Raw genomic sequence first — 26,718 nt, 5'->3', positions numbered from 1 at the left:
GGACCCAAAGTATTATAGAAATGCAAGAAGCACTTACTGCAGAATATACCCTCAACTCTTAACTCTGTATCTAAAAAGCACTGATGTGAAACTGGCACAACTAAACACTCCCTGTGACTCAAAAATCAAATCTTCCTTTGATTCTAGAGGACTCAGTGAGGAATAACACCAGTAACACATCAGCTATATGCAGCATTACCTATCCATTGCCAAATGAACCACTGTCAGCAGTACCAGCCTGCTCCGACACTTGGACAACACCAGGCTCAGATACAAAGCACAGCTATCTGTCCCAAAATAACTGCTAGGAGACATCTGAACTTCTAAAGTTCTTCGTCAAAGAGGGGTGAAGTATATGGAGAGGCAATTCAATGCCAGCACTCCTTTACAGAATTTGTCCACAGACTACAGTGTACAGTACAAGTAGGTATGAAGTCTCTGAACTGCAAGCAGCTCTAATTAGTCCCAGGAGCTATAGCACATGTGAGCAAGTGACTGCAGCATTTTTGTCTTGTATCATTTTCATTATGAAGCTGTAACCACACATTTCTGACATACTACAAAGCATCAATTGCACAAGAGGGAATGGTTTTAAACTCGACAGGAGGTTTAGGTTAAATATTAGGAGGAAGTTTTTCCACAAAGAGGGTGGTGATGCACTGGAACAAGGTCACCCGAGGAGGATGTGGATGCCCCATCCCTGGAGGCATTCAAGGCCAGGCTGGATGTGGCTCTGGGCAGCCTGGTCTGCTGGTTGGCGACCCTGCACATAGCTATGTGAAACTAGATGAGCACTGTGGTCCTTCTCAACTCAAGCCATTCTATGATTCTATGAACTGTCACGAAGCTGCCTCAACACTCAAGATAACTTCAACTAAATTCTATGCTTTACATAAAACCACTTCTAACATGTTCTTACACACATACAAAATTCTGTCATCAGCCAGACAAGTTAAATGCAATGTTACTCTGGTTTGGTTTTAAAGCTTGAAGAGTATTCACAAGTTTGGCAGGCATAACAGGAAAAAAAGAAAAAAATAAACCAGCACTGAATTTCCTAATAAGAAATCACTACAAATCAAATCTAAATGAGTAGTAAGTTATGCTTTTATCTACTGCAAGCAAACTTACCAAAATGCTTCATTTCAGAAGAGCTAAAAGAATTTTTTTTAATGCTTTCATTCAAAGGAAGAGTTGGAAGAAAAATTTCACATCTGCTATTCTCAATACTTTGAGATGCAAGGACTGCTTAAGATATATCAGACGTTCTCAATAAAAGTGTTTAAACTGAAGCTAGGTGGACTCAACACAGAGCAACCCAACCGTACAGATAATACAAAAACCACACTGCAGCAAAACAGCTCAGAAACATCTTTTCACCTGAGAGCACGATCTGTGATCTGGTAACACCCAGACAGACTGAGAAACTGAAGAACTCGTGCAGTCTCTTCATCTGGTTTGTCACTGCCAGAGTATGCCAAGTCTTTTTCCTCTGACTGTTTAGTCCTTGTTGGTTTTTTACACAGTGCAGAGGACTCTGGAAGTGCTCGAATAGTTCTTAGTGCTGTTCCACCACAGCAAAATGAGTGACCGCAGTAAATGAAGTCAGTAGAAGCACAGTGCTGCTGCCACCCTCTAGTCCTTAAACCATAAATGTCTCTACTGCAGCAAGATGCAGCACAATTAATGTGGGATGCCGGCTCCACAAGACAAAATCCTTCAACATTTCTGTGTCTCCACTCTGCAGCATCTTCAATATCAGCTAAATCATCCGCATTCAGCATCCACACATACGCAGAACTGAAGTTTTCAGAGCTGTCAGGTTTAGTCCAATGATGCTTACTGTCTGTTCCCTCAATGAGGTTTTCATTGTTGATTTCATGCAAGCAATTATACTTCTTGTTGGACTGCAGAGTAATCTCTCTGTTTTTCCATGAAGTCTTAGCATTCCTGTTTCTGCAGCCTTTCAGAATGCCTCTGTTATGGTGAGTTGATATGATACCCAAAGCTCTGGAAAACCTCTCTATGGCCACATCGGTGATCTTTTCACAGCCAGACAGATCAAAGTGGCGAAGGTTTTGACAACAACCAATTGAAGACCAACTGAAATAAAATGAAAAGCAATTACTTGTTTTTGGTCAGAAACAGATCTTGTAACTACACATACAAAAAAACATTTCATAAGGGAAATACTGATATTAATTCACAGAACATTAAAAGTTCCCTCAGATTACAGGTTAGGTTTGACACTGCAAGTAAATATGCCTAGAAGTCATGCCTAAAGAAACATGAAATTAATCACAAATCAATAACACCGTACTTTTCCATATATTGAAATGTAAGGTGTCCATGTTTACTAAACCTTGAATAATCCTTAAGAAACTGCAAGCACCAAATACATGCAACAGTTTTTTTCTGCATATAATGCTGATCCCTAAAGCCAGGTAACTCAGGAGAAATCAAATATTTATCAGAAAGCTGAAAAATGTGAACTTAATGAATTAGCAAATTTCACTGAAGCAAGTGAAACACCTGTAATATTCAGTTCTAAGTATTTTAATAGATGTAGTTTATTACTGTTTGAGTTTCTGAAGCTTGCATGCCTACACTATCAGTGGTCTCAGATCCTATATCTTTCTCTCAAGAACTTCCTGTTTCTTTCAGAAAGAATATCTGGTCTGCTGAAACACTCTGTATGGTATTAGTTATTCTGTAGGTGATTAGCCTTAGCTATGGACATACTTGCATATTAATGCAAATTCACCCCTTCTATGTCTTATGTTTCAACTGAAGCAAATTTGATCTACAGTAGTACTGTTGCATTATTAACTATAAAAGTGTACAGTTTTTACCACAGTTAATGGAGAGTGTTAACATCTACAGCAAATGAAACCTATTTCTGAATTACAGATTTTAAGATTGGATGTACAGATATATAATGAAGGAGAAGAATATTTAACGTTTACTAGAGATTGACAAAGGCTCACAAAGATCAAATTCTGAACCATGTAAATTCCATTAAAGTCTTCATTTCAATTTAAACTTCTTGTACAAGTTGCAGAGCACTCATGTGAGCAACCATGCTGGTAACATTTTAAGGTGCTGTTAATAAACAGAACTTAAGAGCACTGTATGATGAAAACATTGCATAGTGAAACAACCATGGAGTTCCAGCATCATACAAAGACACTTCTGTACAGGTTCTGCACACATACATCATCCCACTGATGCTAAACGTATTTTCTGCAGACTTCTGTAAAACTCAGGAATCCACAGTAATACACCTAGGCCCTACAACTTTACCCACCATTTGATCTGCATCTTAAAAAATAGTGCTCCAAACATTACCTGATACGTTGGAACAAGAAGTGCAATAACTCCTAAAAATATATCTATGAATAATTTCAAGTTATTAGAATTAGCATGAAATTAAATTGCTATGATAGCTATACTTTGATGGGTTTTAAAAATAGCTAAGACAAGGATTCTAAAATGGCCATTACCATGTCAGACTTTACTTACTGTTTCATTCATTGTTAATCTGGTTTATTCCTTCATTATGTGTGAACATAGACTGATCTCTTTATTTCTCATACTTGAAACAGAGTAATAGATGCTTGAATGCTTCCTCCCCATCCCTTCATTTTTACTCACTGATTTTCAGGAAACAAAAATTGACTAACCTTTCAAATGCTGAGTCTGAAATATCAGTTTGAGTGAGATCCAAATATTCCAAATTGGGGCAAAGCTCCAAGATCTGTCTAACCTGAAAAAGGAAGAATAATCAGCAATCATTAGCCAAGAAGACCACAGTGTCAGAGTCAACATGCTCAGTTAAATTCTTCTGAATTGCAACTTGTTTTCACAACCATTGTGCTTTAAACTCAGACAAATCAGTTATTAATTATAGGCTGCAAAGCCACAATTATTAAGTGCTAGCTTCAAATTACATACCATTTTGCTAGACACTGCAGAGCTGTAGGCCAGTACTAATGTCTTCACTGAGGAGCCTACATGTGGGAGAACATTATGAATTAAGCCATGAAGTAAACGCTTCTCCATCTGTGCTATATTAATGGCAAGTGAATCTTCTGCTGCTTCTTCTGCAAAATAAAACCAAAGAGAAAGACTTAAAATGCATCTGGCCAATTGGAATCCATGCTGTCAGCTTACATCACACAGGTTATCGGGAAACCAAAGAACCTCTAACACCACTTAAGTTTCAGAAAGCACCCTGCCTCAAAACTCCTGCTGAATTTTAGCTCCATTCTTAAGTCCTATCTTGAAAATCTGTTAAACTCTTCAGGACTGGCAGAAAGACTGACTCCAACAGCAAGTAAAAATAGTCACCTGGAACTGCAACTTCCACTGACTTGCTGTATACAGTGAAATACTATCTCACAGGCCACTTCACATGCTGTGATATAACAGCTTAATACAAATCTTACTTTAAATTTAAAATACATTAGGATGCAACACGATTCATCCAAGCTTCCTAGAGACAAAGCATCTTTTTTCTCCTTTTAACTCCTGACATGTCCCCATAACTCTTCTTTCACCTGACTCACATTTGCTCTCTCCTAGATTAAGTGATTCAGCATGTCAAAATCAGCTGCCTTCTTCCTGTTGGTGGTGGTGAAAATCTCCCCTGGCTTCTTGACTGAACTGAGAGTCAGGATGAGATGAAAATAGGGAAAAGGCACTCCCTTCAGCAACACCAACTGGTTGCTAGACAAAACTTCTGAAGTTCTTTCTCACTGCCTAAGTCTGCTTGGCTTAGAAAGCATTTACCTAGATAGAATGTGTTTCTGCATCTGTCATTATCTTACAGTACACAAATCAAATATGAAAATCCATTAGAAACAAAAGATTTTAGACAAATGAACTCATTTCATAAACTCTCTATAGTTACATAATCTCTAAGAAAAACAATTTCACCAAAAATCTGAGTTTACCTACCAGACTCATCTATGTCAGCATCTTCATCCCATTCCTGGAAAGCACGACTTTCATCTTTTCTATTTTTTACCCATTCTTCATCAGGTTCCATCTCAAGATCTGCTGCAGGACCACTGTACCAGTCACCTGCTCACCCATTTTAAAAAAAGATGAAAACAAAATTAGGAGGAGAAAACAGCAGTAAACACATGACCATATCAACCACTTTGTATTTTTTTGTTCATTTTTAGTCACTACAACAAATACATGATCACAGAACTCAAACTCCACAAGTAGCCTACTTACAACAGCAATATAACATTCAATTATAATTTACATAGGATAACAAACAATTTTCTACAATGCCTGGATGAATGCCAACATCAGCTCCACTATTTTATTTGCAAGGGTACCTTCCTTTCCTCATGGGCTACCACACAGGGGCAACATACTTTCAGTTTTGGGTATGCCGTAGTGTTGGGTTCAGAGTATCCCACTACCTTACTAGTAGGAAGTCCTACTAGACCCAAAGAAAAACAACCCCTGTTGAATGCTATCAAGAGTAAGAAACCTTTTGCCTTTATCAACACAGACAGCAACTGTAATATCCAAATTATTTGTCAGCCACCTATAAAGGAAAAGGTTTCATTACGTTTCTCAACTAAGCCTGTAATTTTATGCTGTTTTCAGGATGGAGCTTTTTTGTTTTGTTTTGGGTTGTTAGATATTTTTAGGCTTAGGGTTTTTTTGCCTTTTTTTTTTTGAGAAGCTTCCATCCAGTTTAGGGCACTTCTCCACAAGCAACTGCATTAGTATAGACAGTACGTCATGGGAATGGCTTCCTGCTAGGCCAAAAACAGGTTTAGGAACACGCCAATTTAGGCAGCTGCCAATTACCTCTTTTGTGTAACATTTACACATCAATTTAACTAAGTTTTAGACAAAAATTCAAAGAATTAGAACTTCAAAACCCCTCTGTAGACAGTCAAATCCATTGCAGCTCTGGGATCAATCTATAATTTTAACTTAAATTGATACAGCCAAAGAAATAATTGAGACCAGAAGGTCACTTAACTCCTCTCTGCCCTGTAGAGATTTTAGAAGCCACCAAGGTACAACTAGAAAGAGTTCCTAGCTTTTAGATCAGAATTTTAGTTACATATTTTAAAATTTTTAATAGAGAAAGTTAATAAAGATTCATTAAATATAGCTTATTAAAAACAAAAATCACTCAACCACATACACATGGCATCAGTTGTGAGGCTTGCAATGAGATACTTCAGTGATTGTTTAATATTCACAGAGATCTGGACAAAACCAAGTATTTTAAGCTATAGATACACTCTGACTTGTAACTGGCCTTAAGAGAATAGGAAGATTTTGTCTGTCTGAACAGACATGTTCACAAAAAGTTGTATTTCTCAGTATGGAATGTATAAGAAACAGAAATTGTAATACACCACCTTGTAGTCCTTACTGCAGTACAACTCAAGATATTTAAAGAAATGACAATAAAACTGACCCACGCAGTTTCTTTGAAGTCCGAACATAAAAATTAAGCAAGAATAGGTTAGGACCAAGTGCTACAGTTCTGCTGTTTTGAACTTCAACTCTGCAGGCACATGCGAAGCACGGAACAAACTTCTCAAAGGAAAACAGATTAGTCGGGAGCTAACAAGAACATTCTATTTCTACCTAATAACATAATGAAATAAAAATGTTACTGGAATAGTTGCAGCAGAAGCATTTACAACTCAAACCCCCTACTGTAATTAAGATGTGGTACTACTGAACATAGTCATTAGCAGTGATGCAAGACAACAAACCTCAGTAAAACTAACAAGCTCTTGTATGCAAGAGCTACTCATAAGTAATGACCAACATTCAGTTTCTTAATACCTCCATCTTGCAGATTTTAAAAAATTATTTATTTTAACATTTTACCAAGTTTCAAGGCAGCCCCTTGCCAAGAGGGTACAGCCTTCCAGCATGCTCAGCTCTCAGGACTGCTGCCTATGGCATGACAGCTGATAATAAAACACTTCATTGTCTTCTACAGACTCAACTTCTGTTACTGACAATGTTTCCTTGAAAGGACTAAATTTAACTTACCTCTGGCCCAGCGAACAGGATAAAGATGTTTCCAAAGAGATCCAGTTTTAGCCAGCTGTGACCATTCAGTGCTTACTTGGCTACATTGACATAGTTCCTGGGGGTTAAGGTAACTGAAAATGGTCACCATCACTTCAGGAGGAAGATTAGTAATATTTGTTGTGTGCCCGGTTACTTCAGCTTCTGAAACACAGAAAGGTTGTGTTCTGTGAAGCACATGTAGCTTTAAATAATAATGGTATAACTTATATTTTATCATTTCATTTATTTATTCAAAATGCATTTAAAATTTTTTAAACAACTGTTTGACAAAATACATGAAAACACACACATTGCTTTGCCTTTAAAAGCTTCTACTGTTACATTATCTTAATACAAAACTTTAGGTCTTCTATATGCTGTTTTCCCACCTGGGTAGCTTTTTTCCCCCTGACTCTGACCCACAAGGCCTCAAAAAAAAGTCCTGGACAAAAATAAACTGCTCCTCATGCCACATGTGATATATATATACCTGCTTTGTCAGATTTCCAGTAAACGCTCACTGAAAGCTCTCAGCCTCTTGACTGGAACACAGCAAGAAGTCCACACACAGCTCTTGGCAGCTGTCTCATTTTTATTTCTAGCTTTTACTTCAAGTTTAGGCAAAAAAATTTCATCTTCTGAATGGTGACAAGTCATTTGGGCCAGAAGGAAAGACTAAGAATTAGGTTAGTGACTAAACATTAACTACTGTATTCCATACATCCATGGACAACAGTAGGAGTCATCTCTAACAGCTTTCTCTCTTATTTACACCATGCTACAGAGCTGCAAGTATAGCACACAGGTCACTCCAAAATTAATGCCTCCTATTTATTTCCATAGAAGCTACAAAGATCCCAATAACACTGCTTGACAGAGCAAATTCTCAGATACAAAGCACCGATTTTCAACATAGTGATCACCGTTAGTTCTGCATTTTCAACACTTATGAAAAACAACCTGCATGCTACGCTCAACAAAATCTGTACCAGCAGAGTTGACCCAGCTGCAAAGATATTGTCACTGCAAAGAAAACATTGCCCACACCATCCATCTTTCATCAGCACAAGCAAATGGAAGTCACGAGGCACCAAATCCAGACTACAGGGTGGGTATAGGACAGCCCAGCCAAGACTGGCAATGTGCTTATGGTCTTCAGACTGGTCTGAGGCCTGGTCTTATTGCATTACAAGAGAAAGATTGTCTTGCAAAACAAAATATTTGGTGAACATGTTAAGGTTGTCTTTTTTTTTTTTTTTTGCTATTTTAGAGGATTTTTATGATTTGTATACAGTCAATTTACTTTACTTCAGAAAAAATATTTCTGAAGAGATTTTCAGCAGTCCTTAAAAACAGCGAGTTTCAGAAATCAGTAAGGATTTAAAGTTAGAACTTGACTGTGAGACAAGGTTCAGGTTTTTCCTCCTTTGCAGGAATGCTTCAAAGGTGACTAATGTAAAATAATTTACCTTGTGATAATCTGTTGCTATTTCAAAAACAAAGATGGAATTATAGTTTCACTTGATGAATCAAGGTGTTTATTGGGGCATGTGTCCAGTCACTGCACACTGACTACAGGGAATTTCACACTAAAATTCTCTGTTAGAACTGTGCAAGGCTACAGTTGTGAAATTTCCTCCATTTTTAAAAATTGAAAGATATTCTTCCCTTTCCCTGAAGTCCAGAACACAGTTGTTGCAGAATTAGCACTGTCCCAAAACCGCAATTCTGGCTAGACAAAATAGCAAGTAAAGCCATAAAGCTACTTCTGTCATATTCATCTGCTCAGGTACAACAGTATTTCACACCATGAATAGCAGACTCTTCTGACCAGTTAAGTAGCTCAGAGAAGTCAAATATCATCAGAAAGAACGGAGCTTTTCCTCGTTTTCCTGATGCGAGCACCACACCTTATCAAAGAGGAAGCTATTCGTCAGTTTCACTCCAACATTATATTTTCGACACATTAATTCCCCTTTGCTACATTAACTCTTCTTTAGTTAGGAGTGAGAACCATAAAGACTGAGGTTGTAGGCTGCTTCTAGTCATATAGGAGCCTGAAGTGCACTTCAGTAATCATCCATTCAGACTAACAAGGATTTTCCAACAGGGAAAGCAGAGTTACACAAATGCAAACAAAACATCCACTTTCAGAACGCACGTTTCATCTCATGTATTCACACAATGTATGGATTCATTCCCTTGCATCACTCTACAAACACATCTTCCTTTCAAATTCCCAAGAGACTCAAGGAAATTAGCTAGCGCAGCAGGGGAAGGCAAACTGCTTTTTAGTTTAAAGTTTGCTGGCTGGCTAACTACTCTGTGTTACTAAACTATCAACAGAAAAGCTTACAGGGCAGGCCTGAAAAACCAACAATTAAAGGCAGGGCCTGGAAATAGAAAATATACTTTTGATGGAAGGAATTAAAACTCATGCATCATTTCTACCTGTTTATCATACAAAATATTATAATGGGAGTGAGGGAAGAGGAAAAAGCTTGTGAAAAGATGAACAGTATCAGTCACAAGTTGCCAAAAGCCCACAGCAAACAGAAGCCATCCAGTTTCTGAACTGTTTTGAAAGGATTTATGTTTTATAAAAACTATTTTATCTACTCGAGATAACTAAAGTTACATACTATGATGTGGCTTTTTAAACAAAATTGCATTTGAAAAACTGTTTTCACTTTAATTAAATGCCTCACCTTGATCTGTCTTCTCATCCACAGAATATTTAAAGACCTTCTGAAGCTCTTCAGCTTGATTCCACTTACTAAGACCTCTGAATTCTGCAGCTTCCTTCTGTGAGCAGTGTTGTGCAATTACTTTCTTCTTAATATCTTTCAGTTCTTCGTAAGTGAAGTATTCCATCAACATTGGCTGAAAAACCTAAGGCAAAAAAAACCAGTCCAACACCGACAAAGACAAATCAATAACGCTACAGAGATCTAACAAGACAAAAATTTCCTCTTTCCAATTCTCACCAAGTAAATATGGCATACATGAATAAACTTAAAGACAAGATCACGTAACTTCTACATTCTGACCCTGTGCCAGTGGGTCGCTGAATAGTTTCAAGCATGCTGTTACTTGTTTTCTCCAAAAGGAAAGGGAAGGGACACACATTGCTTAAACTAAATAACTTATCAATGTACTCACATGGAAGGCAAAGTGGCAGGGCAAACAAACATGAGGGAAGATTTCTCTTGGACAGACTTTGGAAGATTTATTCTCTCTGAAGATGCTTCTCAGTTTTTGGATACCCATAAATCATCAGACTGGCACTACTAGTCTTTAAGTTTCAAATATAGGTCAGAGGCTGTCTGGGAGTGTCAGTTTGACTCATGAAGCACTGGCTAATACAACCTTTTAAGTTTTGCTAGGCCATAGGACAATTGCCCTTTTTAACTTTCAGACCGGTACTATTTTACATTTACAAGTTGTAAAAAAAAAAAAAAAGTACTATAATTTTAAAGAACATTGGATTTTCAAATATTTCTTTATAAAAAGAGGAAGAACTTATTAAAAAAACAGATGTGCAGATTGAGCAAGTCACAATAACATTACTAATATTTAGAATAGCATACTGCATTTCTTTTACTTACTGTACCCATAATTTTAAGACTGTCAGGCCCCTTTATACTACATCTTCTATTTTATAAATTAATTTTTGTACTGTTAGCCTATATGACAACAACTTCAAGAGAGAGAAATTAAGCACAACATCAGGTTTCATATTCTTTATTCTTTATTTAAAGTCTACTGTGATATTCTATACACTTTATATAATATTAAACCCTTACTAGAAAGGTTATTTGTGACAAAAGCATCTGTGTGTAGATGAATATAACACAAACCTTGATTTATCACTGTAATTACACAACACTTTAATCATTTCAACTTTTTAGCATTATTTTAATGCATCACCACCAGTCAAAAGGTTATGGAAATGTACTGTGTGATAAGTAACCATTCAAAGGCTGTATCTGCAATACACAAATCCTCACCCCAGTGGACTTCTGTTACCAATTTTCAAAAGAACCAGAACTTCACTATAATTTTTCAATATATTCACTGTTCTAGAATGTGTCACATACCAGTCAGAACTGAACAATGACACCACAGTCCTGAATGCAAATTAGCACAAAAATAACAAAAACAGAACTGTGGGAAAAAAAAAAATCCAAGTCCTTTATGTCTCTGCTCAATGGTTTCAAACACCAAGGAGTTCAGCAGAGTATCTGAGAACGACCTACCTCCTCTTCCTCCTTCATATGAGGAAGGAAATCCCTCGTAAAGGCTTCCAATCTCTCCTTCAGTTGTTTCGCATAGTTTAGCTGTTCGTATTCATTCTGTAAAGAATGCAAAAAATTTAACTACTATCTAATCTTATCCATCCATAGGTTCACTAAACAAGCATCTCAAGGTAAAGTCTATGTAATGCAGTTTGCTGTATTTCCTAGTAAAAACACATCAACTTACAAAGTTTGATAACAATCTGACAGCCTGTACTGACCTGTTGCCATGCAGAACAAAGCATTCCACTCCCACTCGACAGCAGTTTATTTTGTTATCAGATATGAATTAGCTTGTCTAAACACATTTTTACTTCGAAGTAAAGACTGAAGCCTGCCAATCTACACCCTAACCCAAAGTTCAAAGCAGTTACAGGCTAATCCAAGTATTTGCATGTTTTGCCTAAGCATACATGTAGTATAATGGCAACATGGAACTGACAAATTTTACTTAAGTTATTCCACAGTTCTAGAATCAAAATTATAGTAACAATTTATAGTCATGTGCCTATATATATTTTTAATATATTAGTACATATTTACTTTTGAAATTCAAAGATCTTTAAAATAAGGACGTGACTTAAATGTTAAATATTGACCAACTTCATCTATCAAATTACTAGCTTGCTCTTTGTTCCAGTAATAGATTTGTTATATGGTCTGTCCATATTGCAACACGCAGTTCCTCATGGTTCTTCAGCAAATGTTGTAAGACCTTCTTCTCAAGCTTCTACAAAGGAACATTACTACACAAAAATCTTGTGCCAACAGTTAATCTAATTACACAAAAAAACATTTTTACAAGTACATCAATATAAGGCAACGGAATAACATTAGCACCCTTTCAGAAAATGTAAGTGTTAATTTCCCCCTTTCCTTCATGTTCCTTCATTTTACAATTACTTAAACAAAACTTCAAGGTTTGATATTCACAGGGAAAAAGATATTTGTAGGATTCTCAGCTCAAATATCACTTCAGACGTTAGGAACAGTTGATTGATTAACTTTGCTACTTTTCTTACTGAGAATATGTTAACGTGTGCACTACAAAAGCACAGTGAGATATCAAACTATTAATACAGACTATAGTGCCTAGAACTGAAGAAGCGACAGAGTTGTGCTATCTGCTGCAGAGAAACAACACAGCAGAATTAAGTTGAACTCCTCTTCAGCATGGCATGGAGCTGCAACAGGAGAGGCTCAGGCTGGGTGTTAGGAAAAGGTCTGGCACCAGAGGGTGGCTGTGTACTGGAATACGTTCCCCAGCACACAGCTCTGAGCTGCCACAATTCAGTCAGCGCTTGGACTCTAAGATATCTCCAATTATGCAGAGTTTAGACTTCTCTAGAATCCTAAAGAGAGTTTTTAATAGAATTTTAATAACTGCAGTGAATGGCAAATCACAAATGCTTCACTGCTTTTAATTTATTTGTAGAGAAAATTATGAAAAGTTGAGGCAAATGAACATCATCACAGCACACTGTCCTTAGGACAAGTCCTTGTCAGTCTATTTACCTTTACGTTCTTTAGCCCTTTCTCAAAAAGGCTGAGCATCTCGGAGAGTTTGTTGTCTGAGTGCACATTGTACACCGTCCGGCTACGCTGCTGAAGTAAACCAATGATGCACTCATTTTCAATCTGCTCGTGCATTTTAAATTCCTTGAATGTGGCATACAGAGATTGCAGAAGAGCCCGAAAATCATTGTTGTTGGAGAAGTTGGTCTTGGACAGCTAGAATAAAGGAAAGCCCACAAAAAAAAAAAAAATCAGTGAAGATCATACCAAGGTCAAATTAAATCATTTGGACAAGTATTAGCAGCCATTATTTGTTGGCCCCATTACTTTCAACAGAAAAGCTGAAAACACTGTCTTATAAAGAGAACATGTAATAATGCGAAGTGAATGTTCAACTCAATTCACTTCAAAGATACCAAAAGTGAGGGTAACAAATACTATGGAAGTTTCAAATTTTCAAGAACATATCAAAATCAGATTCAGTACGTATATGTAGGAATACACAAACTAGTTTTCCATTTTAATAGAAAACTTTCCCATAATTTATTTCATTACTACAACAAAATATAATTTAGGATAACATCTTCCAGAAGTGGGCAGAATACCGACACTTGAAACATTGCAGAAGTCACATTAATATGACTTCTGTGAGCAATTTATAACATCCATCACTATTTCAATCTTCACGCCTGACCTGCCATTTGATTCTGATTCGTTACTAGGAACTGACAAGAATTCCATACAAAACCCTTCTAGAACTTTCAAAAACTCATACGTGGAAGTCATACATCATGAGTTTTCCTCTTAATATTCATTAAAACAGTCGACCATCCACATTCCAATTCGTAATTCCCCACAGTAAGTTACCGAAACAGTTTTACTACAGTGTTATGCTTTGTGAATAAGGTTTCAGTAACATAAGGGATTTAACTGCAATTCTCTAACTTCCAATGACAACTACCTATTTCCCAGCAGAAGCTCTGGGAAATAAATAAATAAAATCAAGCTATAAGCCCCAGAAATATTACAACAAACTAATGACAAAGATAACCACAGAAGTTTAACAAAGCAGTTGTGAATAAAAGCAGTAAAGCAAGATTTGAGAAGAGTTCGTAAGTTTCCAAAATTCAGCTTACATCTAACAATTCAAATTCTGATGGCAACTGCCTCATTCCACATGAATAAACAGAACTTAAGACTGTGCCTAAGTAGAACGGTAATTTCTTTTAAAGAAAATTATCGTTGAAGGAAGAAGGTAATTACAGCATTAGTTTGAAGAAGCAGTAAAATCAGTTGTACTCAAGAAACATAAACCAATCTTGTGAAACTCTGAAATAACAAGAGTAGAAAAATGTGCACTGATTTCTACCAGAAATCTCCCCAGGTTGGTAGCTAACTGAAAGACTCAGCCCCATTCCCAGGCGTACTTGTTGTACTTGTTGGTGCATGGCTGATTATGGACTACCCATAAGGAAGGCCTGATCTTACCAAGCACACACAAAGTAGTATCAGCTGTTGGAAAAGGTTTGCCATGGACCAAGAACCAAGAAATGAAGACAGCAAGAAGATCCAAGTAACACAGTAATCCATTTTTACATGCATACAGTCACCAGTGATAACATTTTCAGACTACAGTTTCCTTTGGTGTATGTCAAATAAGTATGGAAAAATACCATATTGTGTGTAACAGCATACAAGAATAAGCACTCTAAAACTGCAAATGTTTTCACTTAGTTCAGAAAACATGTCACTGAAGTATTCACAAGTGGTTTTGTTTACAATAATTCCAGGAAAAAAAAGGGGTTTAGTAGAAATGGAAATGAGAAATATGTTCACATATAATACTTGCATACCTAAATACGGCCATAAAATAGACAGATCTAAAACACCACCTACCATTTGTGTATTTAAGAAACACACAAAACAAATGCACTTATTCATTCTGACACTGCATTGTCACTTCCTGGCAACCAGCAGCAACGCAACTGAAACACGCTGGACATCTGCCAAGCACTTACACAACTGGCAGGCAGCAGCGCCCACTGTGTATTACATGAACAGCTGCCATTAAGAAAGCACATTTATTTTGCCTCAGTTCAGATCAGAAATAGGACAATATTAAGGTGGGCTTTTTTTTTTTTAAGTACCTTTTAGACCAAATATTGACAGGTCGGGATCAACTCATTAATTATGCACTGTGTTTGGATCTGAACCTTGAGTTGTTGCGTACATAAAAATGGGAAAAGACCTGGGCTCCTCATCCCATTTCTGTTCTCCACTTCAGAGAATGCAACATACAGAGCACAGGCACTAGATGAAACTGCAGGCTATGCTTTCTACACTGACAAACAGAAGTCACAGAATCATCGAATCACAGAAGCCTTAGAGTTGGAAGGGATCTTTAAAGGTCATCTCGTCCAGTTCCCCTGCAACGAACAAGTCAGTGGTAAGGGAAGTACAGAAGTCACACAGGAACACTCCTCACTTTCAACCACTTATCATTCAGGCTTCCATGATAGTGCAGTTTGCTTTCTAATCTAGCATTTATCGATGACTGCTCACCGAATCCATAAGGTTCCACAATACCTGGAGTCAGCTCCAAGAACCCTCTTCCCCAAGAATCCCATTTGCAGCCAAACACTTGGCACTCTGATTGATGTAAATACTGAAACAAGACTGATGAAGTGTATAACCTGAAGATCAGAGAAAATACATATTTTGCCACCAGTTAAAAGAAATCACAAATCTTGTTCTGATACAAAATGGTATCGTCATCCTCCTGACTCAAATCTTTTCAACACTCAACACTTCCAATCTTTACTGACCATCACGAACAAATTTTGAACAAAGAATCCATCTGGGCATTCATATTAAGTACTTCTATCACAAACTCAGTTACAGTAGCCATTGTAACACGAAACATTTGCACATTAACCTCTGCTACCGCTGCTCCCTGTAGATACCTAGAAGATTAGACACCGTGAAAAAGATATTGAAGCTTAGTGCTTAGTGTCTGTATTTGAATCAGCAACTGGTAGATTAAAAAGGTCAGATGAAGCTGAGGAAAACTGGCTTTTCAGAGGACAGGTAGCCTAGCAACAAAGTCACTCTGTCAGATCTGTAATTTCATTAGTGGAACTGATGGAGTCTTACGATGGGCACCAAGACTATTAGCAGAGGGCAGCTGCTCCAAGGTCCGCTCTTCCACATGAGCACAACCAATGCAGTGGTCCAGTAGTACAAAAAGGAAACCACCTGCCCAAACTCAGATGGACAGTCCTAGGGGCACCACAAGATCAAGGAGATGGATTGTGTTGTATTTGTCAACTGCTAAAAATATGAAGCATAGTATGAGTGATGCATCAGCAGACTTCAAACACCAGCACTAAACTCACAATCACAGCTATAGGTATTAGAAACACACAGGAGCTCATTGTTTGAACATAACACCTTCCAAAGGACAATTCTGTGCCTCGAAGTCTTACACAGAGCCTACAGCATGACTGCTTTTGTTCGTAAAACCAGTAATTCAAGAGCAGCGTCACAGATTCTAGAAGAGAAAAACCCTGGGAGTCTCCCAGGAGTTTGTAACATTTAAGAATTACATACTGGAGCTTCAGAAACCAACAAACAGCCCAAGCACCAAGCCAAACAACAGGAGGTCAGTCGCATTCCAAAGTATGTCTGATACACTTCACAGACCTGTGAGAGGAGTATACAAGCAGCCAGCAGCTGTTAAAATTAAACAGGAACTTTGTTTTAAACCTCTAAGGAGAGCTCTATCCAGTTATCTATCACCTTTGTTTCACCTGAACTGTGGAGAGGCATCAGTAATTCAAGGGCAGCAACAGTGCCAGTAGTGATGTGAAGTCACGTAACTTACCAGATCAATTCCAAGTAACGATGTGACAGAGATGCTGACATGCTGACACAAAACTGCTGTTCTCCTCTAGAGTTAGTTGTATCTAACATGTAAATACGATACCTGAAGAGTTTAATAAAAATCAGAAATATAGACAATGCTGAAAGAGACGTGCGTTAAGATTATGATGAAGATTTAAAAACATCCTGCCATCAATTCAACATCAGGTAGTTCTAAACATCCTTTACAGAAAGGAACAGTAATGCTGAATTAAGAAATCACTTGATGGACATCATTTTTTAAACCTTAAATCATTTATTTAAAGATGACCTACACTTGAAAAAGATCTTCACTCTTCAGACATTTTAGGTGGGGCCCAACTCCACTGGCTACAGAGCCAGTGACATAGTGTACAGTGTTACATTTCTGTACAGAAAGGCAGCAAACAATTCCTCGTCCTTATTGTTAGCTATCACCTCAGTTTCGTGCTCCAAGAACAAGATGACAGTACTAGCAAGCCTAACAGCGAGGACACCCTACATTGATCGAGTGCACTTTCTACAGCATTTCAGCATTTTCATTATCATCTGAAACAGAGCTATTTCTAGGCATAGCAGATGGACATTGAATAAATAAATAAGCTGAAGACTGCTTCAACTGCACAGCAGTTCAGTCACTGAACAAAATATAGCATTTAGTTCCTTTCAGGAACTTCTTCCTTAAGAACTCCCCAGCATGCAACCAATAGGCAAGGAGAAAATACCTTGCAGAATAAGAAGTATCACCCCACTCTTAGACCACTGGTTTAAATAGAACAAACAAAAAGAAACACCAGCATTTTTACAGCAGAAAAGTACTGGGGGGGGAAAAGACAACATGGCATCCCCAGTCAGTCGTGTTTCGCTCTCACATTTTTAAGCATAAGCACTTCACTTACATCACAGCACTAACACTCAAAAGATAGAAACTTGGATGCTGCAGAGATTAACTCAATTTTATGAGCAAGTAAATGGGGGGAACAAAAATTAGAACAAGGCGTGTCTGCATCAATACCAAGAGCATGCAGTTTCATGTTGTACTTAATCTGCTGTAAATTAGGGGGTGGGACAGATGAAGACACACCTAGAAGCAGCAGCCCTGCTGTTGCTTCCAGCTGCACATTCCTAGCCCTTCCCTGGAATATTCTCTGGCAATTACACAGCTGCAGGACAAACCCTATCAGTTTACCCATCCAAGAATCTGCACCTTTTTAGCAGGTTCGTTTTTCACCTGCTCAGTCAGAGTGGCAGTGTGCAGCAGCATCCAGCCACACACAAGGTCTGTCCTTATACTCTGTCAATACTGTCCTCAAGGAAGACAGACTGCTGAGGCAGCCTACCAAGATCACTGCCCTCTCAACACCACCTGATCGCTGGCTTATTCCTTATGTAGAGGTCCATGACGTGAACTGTAAGATAATTAGCTAAACTACTTCATGATCCAGCTTTTCACATATATAAAGCCTTCAATCAGAGGACTAATACTGGTTTTATTACCCAGGGTCCATCTTTTGCCTGTAGGTCAACCCAAAATAATGACTAAGGCACACAGGACAGGACCTGGCCCAGCTCAAGGAAAAACAAAAGAAATACCAAACTGTCAGAAGCCCATCTGACTTGTTCTCTGTAATCCTGTCCTCTATATAAACTCATCAGCTGTTCTGTAGCAGATCTACAATCTTGAAAGAGGTTTTGAGGAAACAGATGATATTAACCAAGGATCTTGTAACAAAAGTCTTTTTTTTCCTGCTAAGAGCACAGGCAATAGGGCAGGCAGTTTTGTACTCTGTATTTTGAGAGGCTGAGGTCAAGCTGATAAAGGCCAGGCATGAGAGCACAGAAGAGGTTGAAAAAATGCAGTATTCCTGTTTGTATCAGGGTCTTTCATCTCTCTCTTGTACTGCATCCACAATCAATTTCACGAAAGGAACATGAGCAGAAAGTTTTGGAATCACAAAGGACTCTCCACACTGACACTGTAACTACACAGAACTGACTGCACCAGAATTTTCAAGGAGGCAGTTGCTACAGTGCCAGGTCTCCTCAGAGACTAGCAGAGAACCCAGCTTGGGATGCAAAGATAAAGTCAGCTGAGCTTTCATTATCATGTGGTTTCCACAAGAAGTTACCAGAGGTTTGCAGATAACAAACCAAAGAAACATTAAAGAAAAGTCCAGTAAAGATATGAAACAAAGAACTCTTACAAAAGCGCGAGGATTTGCAATGACACTTATTCTAAAGGTACATAACAGGATTTCTCATATACATGTGATGTGTCTTTCTTTCCTACCTTATACTCTCACATTGGTAGATTCCTAACAAAACACTGCTTTTTGTCCTTCCGTCAGGGAATATCTAAAGTCCTAAGAGCAAGTCAAAGGTTTAAGGCTCTCTCTCCTCCCTCCCCCTCCCCACACACTCTCTAGCTGCAGTAACTCACAAATGACAAACACAGCAAAAATACCTTTGTCTCCCTGCATTATATTCATTGCAATTCCCAGTGGACAATGGAAAAATTTATTCTGGACTCTAAATGTAGAAATAAAGAGCCAGAAGTCCCTGAAGAATTACAGCTTATACTCTACTTATTTAGTTCTTTCAGAAATGACCACACACATCCTCAGGTAACCGCATAACCCCTACATATACACACCGATTAGTCTCAAGCTTTTTAGAAGGCATCAGGTGGGCTTTTTTTTTTTTTTTTTTTTACGTTTTTTGTTTTGTTGGTTTTGTGCCACAAAATAGGAAATAAATGGTTTCTTAAGAAAGGAAAGGGCAAAAGTGGCTTATTATTGCTGTCCACTGCAGGTTAGAAGAAAGCTCAAAAGATTATAGCAACATATGAAGACTAAACAGAAAACTTTTTTTTCCTGTTATTCAAAGGAAAAAGTAGGGGCTGAGCAACTACTCAAAAAAACCTGCTACTGTGTCTGGTGTAAGAAAAAGCCTAGGGATACGTTCTTAGAAATCAAAAAAGAGAGACAAGGCAGTGAAGCATCCAATAATGAAGAGCTAGAAGGTACTTAAATTGTCCTGACAAGAGGACTGAAATGGTTACGCTGGCCTGAAAAGACTCAAGCACTGCTATCTCCCATTCTACATCCTCTGGCACTTCACTTAAAATGTGTTTAACAGCAGTCATTTAAAACACAGTTATTTCCAGATTCACCTTGAGAATACTCAGGTGAAAAATTAGTCCAAAGCTGCAACTTCCCAGTAGGTATAGTGGGAAGTTACTAAATTATTCAGAATCTAAAGCTAAGATGGAAAGTGGACTCGTGAAGTCTCTAATGAGGAACTCAGAGGCATGGACAGCAAGCTGCTCACATATCTCTGGACATGGAGGCTTAATTCCATCCCATCTAGGAAGAAGAAAGGCATTTCCTCCCACTTTCTGTCTGGAAGGATGCCAAAACAGTTGATCATTTGCATCTTATTAACACTGAAGATCCTCATTAGCTGTTTACTCATTCTAAACCTAGGTAGAGTGAAAGCAGGTTCTTGATGCATCAAAATGTTAATTGGTAATAACCAAATTCTACAACTTTTTAAATCAACACACCCATATTTGAACATGCAGTGAAAAATGAATGGCAATGTATGGAAACACTGAAAAGATATTTCAGTAGTAAACTAAAAATTTTACCTTTTTTTTTTAAATTAGAAACAGACCTATCTTCATGGAGCAGTTGTTCTGTTCTTCAGGGCATCAAGCAAAAAATACTTCTGACTTGAAAACAGGAAGTCAAAATGCTCATTGTTTCATTTTTCAGGTTCCCTCTGTCATAAAAGCTGTTGTCATAACCTGGTCCACCTAATTCCCCAATCAATGCTTTACAACATCAACTCTGCTTAATTCAGGGGTATTTTTCACTCTTAACACAGTCTATCTGTAATATTCTTGTTGTAACAGCATAAATTTAACACGTAAAACCTGTTTGTTCTCTTCAGCAGAGTGGAAAGCTTGCAGCAAAAAAAATGGTTGAAGCACAGAAAGCATTTTTTTCAGTATTTCAATAGCTCTAAAGGTGAAAGATATTTGTGTTATCAAAAGAAATAATTATCAAGAAACGAAAGGAAGTTTTTAGCTAGATGGATTTTAAGAAAAGTACTATGAGTAGCAGAATAGGGCTTAGAATACAATTAATACTCAGCCACAAGTACCATAGGACAAAAAATGAACAGCGGAAGAGTTTACATATGCTTAAATTAAAATAAATACCATTACATACACCTAAATATAATATTTAACAGGAATGGCCCAAGTACAACAATGGCAAAATGTAATGTCATATTTACTTTAGACTTCACGAAGAAGTTAATGAAGTTATTAACTTCATGAAGTTAATTAGGACAAAACATTTATGGCAATTAGTTTTTAAGGAGTGGGAAGAACAGGCTAGAAAAAGAAGTACTCGTTAAATATTTATACAAGTTCAATCAGAGCAAGTCAGCAGAACATGACAAAAGATTTCCTGGAAGAACTAGCCAAAGTAATTATTGAACCACTAGAAACAACTGCAGAGATCTTTCGTAGAAAGTTGAGATTACAGAAGTCTGAAGTTAGGCTAACATAAAAAGGGCCTCTGGTGCCTCTGATCCAACACCCAAGGTTGCACAATACAGCTGAGTTATTAACACAGAAGTTTACGACTTCAATGGACAGCCCTATTCCCTTCTCCCACACTGACAACCCAGTTCTGGGCTCGGCTGACATCTCAGGAGCCACCTGTACTCCATCACCTCTCACTCCAGCGACCCAGCTGCTCACCAAGAGGCCAGGAGGGTGTTCACAGCAATCCACCCTTGCAGAGCAGCCAGCCATTACAGCCACGCACACTCTGAAGACTCACACTAATTTTTGTGAGACAGACATAAAGACTTCAGATACAGTTATCAAAAGCCAACACAGCATTACAGTATTCAGAGCATAACTATTCATCCTACTTGCCCCCACCTCCCACCCCCAGAAAAAAGCCTAAGTTTACAGGGTAATTTATCACGTTCATCTCAGGAAGGTCTGAACTCCTGCTTAAGACAGCATACTCTTCAGCTACAGTAACACCGTGAGAGAACCACGAGTTGAAATCCCATAGAGGTATCTCATCTGTGGTAGGCACAGCCAAAATTACATTCAAAGTGTGCACCTAGAGCTGAGTCTGCTGCTGGAGCAGCCCTGAACTTGAAGCTAATAAAGAAACATTCAGCCAGCAAGGATTTCTTCAGAAAATATGATCTGATTTCCTTTTGATAAGGTAACCAATCTACTTAAGGGGAAGATGATGCAATACACGTTACAGGCCATGATTTCCCTTCAGGTTTTTTGAGATTTTCTTGTTTTACAGCCTTTCAACAAACTCCAGAAAACCACACGCTGCGTCACACACTGGGCAACAGCGATCTCAAATCACACCTACCAATTTTTCCAGCTAAACCAGAATGGGATTTCTAAGACACAGTTAGCTGAAGTCTCTGCTGTCTCATGACAGATACGATACTTTCAGCCACAGCATGGAAAGCAGGAAAGCCAGTAAGTAAGTAACAACCTGCAAGCAGTGCATTCTGGGGTGTTGGAAACACAATGCGTAATCCAACAACAGACGTGGTCTCTACTGGATGCCAGCTCACAGACTTGGGCCAGTGCAAACTACTACATCCCAGAGATAAATGACTCTCATGAGACCAGCGAAAGGAAATTCAAGTGTCAGTCTTCAGGTAAGCACAGGGAAACAGCAAAGCACAAAGCCTCTATGCAACTGTTAGGAAAAAAGACTGCAGAGTAACATCCAACATCAGCTCAACTCATGGACAGCAGTGATTCATCTTGCACAACCGATTTCAGGAAAAAGTAGGCATCATTAGGCAGAGGTTTTACAGCAACTTAAGCCAACCTCACTGCTGGCTGCCACAGCCCCACCGTCTGCCTCGCATCGGCTTCAGGACTCATCTGGCAGCTCAATATCAGCAGAAAAATTACCCTGCTTGAAAAAAGAAACTGTTTTCAACCAGCATAAAACCACAGTGAGTCACTTCAAGTGCTGATGGGAGCAAGACAGGCACACACTTATGAGCAGCACCAGTCAGGTACAGCTTCAGCCGTCACTGGAAGCCGTTCAGGCACCCCCACAAAAACAAACACTGAGGTACGGAATGCATGACCTATGCCATACAGCGCGGTGGATCGGTTTACTTAGTCCAGAAAACAGGTAACTAAGATGGAGGGTGTGACTACAGTATCTCACTGGAGATGAGAAAACACTGTCTGCTCTATTTGTAGCAAAGATGATGTCAGGCATTATGAAACCATTTCAACTATACAATCTACACCAGCACTCGGCTCCCTGTGGGGCGTACACCCTCACAGGACTCACCAGAGCACATGACAGCTCTGACAGTTTTGTGGGTTTCCTTACAAAACAGAATTTTGGTTATCCTTGCTACTGAAGTCCACGGCACAGCGTACAATGCAGCTGAAATACATCTGAGGATGCGGCAAAGGCACACACAGATCTCTGCTAGCAACAATTAAGAGAAGGGGATAACTTTCCAGACACATCAAACTTCTTACATGTCTGATTCACTTTTCTGTCACACGCTGAATTCTGCAAAACCAAACCAAACCGTGTCTCAGTCCTAAGGCATTATTTAGGTACCTGCATACTCCACCTATTATTAATCTTACAGATAATTCATTGAAAAGCACAGATGCACCCTTACTAACATTTGGTGGAATTTCCCACATGAAGACGCTAACTGATAACAGCTATATTGCAGTGCACAGGAACACTGCTTGAGGAACAGCACACCATATAAAATTCACAAAACTCAAGACCCCTCAAGGACAATCTGAACTTACGAAGAAAATGGCTTTACAGATTATAATTAAGATGTAAGCAGAACTAATGTCTTATCTAGTTACAGCATCTCGGTCACACAAAGGAAGTCAAACAGCTCACAGATTTTTTCCTGATACAGATATAGTTCAAACAGCAGGGTCATGGGCCAGGCATAGCTTCACATTCCAAAACAGGCTAAAGGATGCAAAAATTGATGCTTCTAAAATAAATTACCAGATGAATCCTCATCCACATTCATGCTTACACTTCTTTGAGAGAAAAAGGAAACAAGCAAGCACACTCCTGTATGAAAAGAAGTAGAAAACGAGATTACCTTTGTTACAGACTAGGCAGTTTTAATCAATGTGCTAGTACTTAAAAACTAACCTTCTTGCCCATTTAGTTTTACTTTTAGGAAAGCATGGTAAACTTGATCACAACTTTGTGCAATCTTCAAAGCAACAGAAATACATGTCAAGGGAACAAAAAAAAAAAAAAACAAGGAATATCAGCAAATGACTACAACATTGGGCAGTCCTGTCAGCAATGTGGTTTGCACCCTGGCAAGGGGTGGGGGAGAAGAATCCCAGGTGTCACAGAATGGTCAGGGTTGGAAGGGACCTCAAGGACCATGAAGCTCCAACCCCCCTGCCACATGCAGGGCCACCAACCTCCACATTTAATACTAGACCAGGCTGCCCAGGGCCCCATCCAACCTGGCCTTGAACACCTCCAGGAACAGGGCATCCACAACCTCTCTGGGCAGCCTGTTCCAGCACCTCTCCACTCTCTCTGTAAAGAACTTCCCCCTGACATCCAACCTTCCCTCCCTCAACTTAAAACCATTTCCCCTTGTCCTCCCATTATCTTCCCTTTCAAAGAGTTGATTCCCCTCCTGTTTATAGGCTCCCTTTAGGTACTGAAAGGCTGCAATGAGGTCACCCTTAGTTGCCTTCTTTTCTCCAGGCTGAACAAGCCCAGCTCCCTCAGCCTGTCTTCACAGGGGAGGTGCTCCAGCCCCCTGACCATCTTTGTGGCCCTCCTCTAGACCCTCTCCAACAGCTCCCTGTCTTTCTTGTACTGGGGGCTTCAGATGTGGACACAGTACTCCAGATGGGGCCTCACAAGGGCAGAGTAGAGGGGAACAATCACCTCTCTATCCCTGCTGGCCACCCCTCTTTTGATTGAGCCCAGGATACCATTTGCTTTCCGAGCTGCAAGAGCACACAGCTGGCTCATGTTAAGCTTTTCATCTACCGAGACAGCCAAGGTCCTTCTCTGCAGGGCTGCTCTTAAGGACCGCTCCTTCCAGTCTGTATGGATGCCTGGGATTCTTCTGGTCCAAGTGCAAAACCTTGCACTCTGCTGTGTTGATGTGTATATCGAGTGTCTGCTTCCTTGTCTAAAAGCTCCTACAGTAAGGCAGCATAAACTTTCAGGCAGACATAAAACAAACAAAAAACCCCACAAAACTCAACGGCACTCGGAGTAAAAAGGCAAAGTCGAACTGCTCGCCCGGCCTTCCCCGCAGCCCTCCTGCGGAGCTCGACCAGCACAGCAGAAAGCTGCTGGCACTCAGCGAACCGAAGGAGCCCACCGGAGGGCCGCACGGAAGCCGTGCGCGGCACACGCGGAGCGCTGCGGGAGGAGGCGAGGCCGGCCCGCCCCGGTGCGCAGCGGGCTGCCTCCACGTAGCCTCACCTTCATCCCAAACGCCACCAGGCGCTTGAAACCACACAGAGCAGCTGCCGGCCTGCGACGGAGTCACCGCTCCTGCGGGCGGGACCGCGGGCCCCCAAGCGCCGCCCGAAGCTCCCATTACACGCAGCGCCGCAAAGTTCGCCTCGCAGGTGACGCACCCGGCTGCTGCCAGCCGCCCTGATGCAAGCGCAGAACTCGCTATTTGCGCGCAGCGAAACCAGCAGCACGCACACAGCGCTGCCCGGGCATCCTCAGCCACGCACGGATTAAACCCATCGAAACGAAGCGCTGCGTGCAGGCTGCCGGTGGGCGCGCTCATGCACGCATGCACACACATACACACACACGGCTGTCTCCCGCCGCCCCCGCCCCGCGGCCGGGCCCCTCCGAACCGCACGGCCCGGCCCGCAGCGCGGCAGGCGGCGGGCGCCGCGGGGCGCGCAGGAGGGGCAGCCCGGGGCAGCTCGCGGCCGCTCCCCCTCACAGGCGCAGCGGGGCCGGCGCGCTGACAGCTGCGCACTCGCTCAACCTGCCCTCGCCCCTCTAAGGAGCGGGCTGAAGGCCGCCGCCGCTCCCCGCCCGCCCGCCCGCTCTCTACCTTGTCGCAGTAAAGCCCCACAAGCTGCTTCATCCGCCAGTGCGGAGCCGAGAAGACGTCCACCTCCTCAGGGAAGGGAGCCATGTTCTCCCCATAGAGCCCGGGCGCTGGCGGCGCTAACGGCGGTGCTAACATCCGCCCCGCGCATGCGCGGAGGGCGCCCCGCCGGGCCCGGCGCCACGTGACCGTGGCCGCCCCGCCAGCTCCGGCGTGGTTCGGGCGCGGTTGCTGGCGGCTGCGCTACGCGCACGCGCGGTGGGAGGCGGCGGCTGCTTCGAAGGCGAGGCGTCGTCTCGTACCCCGCTTCGGGGCGGGTCGGTCTCCACCCTGCGCAGCGAGTTCCTCGGTCGCTCGGCTGCGCGGCCGGCTGGCGCCAGCTCCGCTCGAGGGCAGCGCGGCCGGCCTGCGCCTTTGCTGCCAGCCAGGCTGCTGCGTGCAGAGCGGTTGAGCAGAGCCGTGGGAGCGGCTCCGAGTGCTGCCGGCCTGCGCCGTGTGGCGGGCAGCTCTGGGGGCCTGGCGGGCGTCTCGTGTGCTGCAATCGGCGCGTCTTAAATCTACTGTTAAATAAAAAATCCTTGCGCGTTTACACGAAACGAAGCTAGCTTCTCACCCCTAAAAAATGAATAGGTCTGAGGTGAAGGAGGAGGGGGTGGGCGGGTGAGGCGCGCTGTGTGAGGAGCGCGCTGCGTCCCGGCCGGGCTGCCGTGGCTGCGCCAAGCGAGCAGCAGCTGCTAATGGAACCAATGAACCGTCAGTAAATTGAAATCTCTTGGGTGGAAGCACGCCTGCGTTTTAG

The 26,718-nt window shown here is 40.8% G+C and overlaps 1 protein-coding gene across 4 annotated transcripts in view; it reads right to left on the bottom strand.

Moving 5' to 3' along the window:
• The window catches only part of FBXL5 (F-box and leucine rich repeat protein 5), a 34,704-nt gene extending 8,601 nt beyond the window's left edge, over nt 1-26,103 (bottom strand). For 3 of the 4 annotated variants that reach the window (XR_004166161.2, XM_031588396.2, XM_031588397.2), the window contains exons 1-9: nt 25,923-26,103; nt 12,885-13,100; nt 11,331-11,426; nt 9,780-9,963; nt 7,051-7,233; nt 4,960-5,085; nt 3,955-4,103; nt 3,684-3,766; nt 1,381-2,103 (exon numbers count right to left, since the gene is read on the bottom strand). Coding sequence is in view for 3 of the 4 variants with exons in the window: in XM_031588396.2 (XP_031444256.1) it covers nt 1,381-2,103; nt 3,684-3,766; nt 3,955-4,103; nt 4,960-5,085; nt 7,051-7,233; nt 9,780-9,963; nt 11,331-11,426; nt 12,885-13,100; nt 25,923-26,057 (1,895 nt within the window). In the remaining variant the exon portion in view is untranslated. The remainder of the gene's footprint in view (nt 1-1,380; nt 2,104-3,683; nt 3,767-3,954; nt 4,104-4,959; nt 5,086-7,050; nt 7,234-9,779; nt 9,964-11,330; nt 11,427-12,884; nt 13,101-25,922) is intronic. The other variant, XM_031588398.2, reaches the window with a different exon arrangement.
• Nucleotides 26,104-26,718: the final 615 nt, after the last annotated feature.

The sequence above is a fragment of the Phasianus colchicus genome, chromosome 4 (assembly GCF_987193195.1).
Source record: "Phasianus colchicus chromosome 4, bPhaCol1.hap1.1, whole genome shotgun sequence".
Lineage (NCBI taxonomy): Eukaryota > Metazoa > Chordata > Aves > Galliformes > Phasianidae > Phasianus > Phasianus colchicus.
This window is presented reverse-complemented; position numbering and strand designations above follow the sequence as displayed.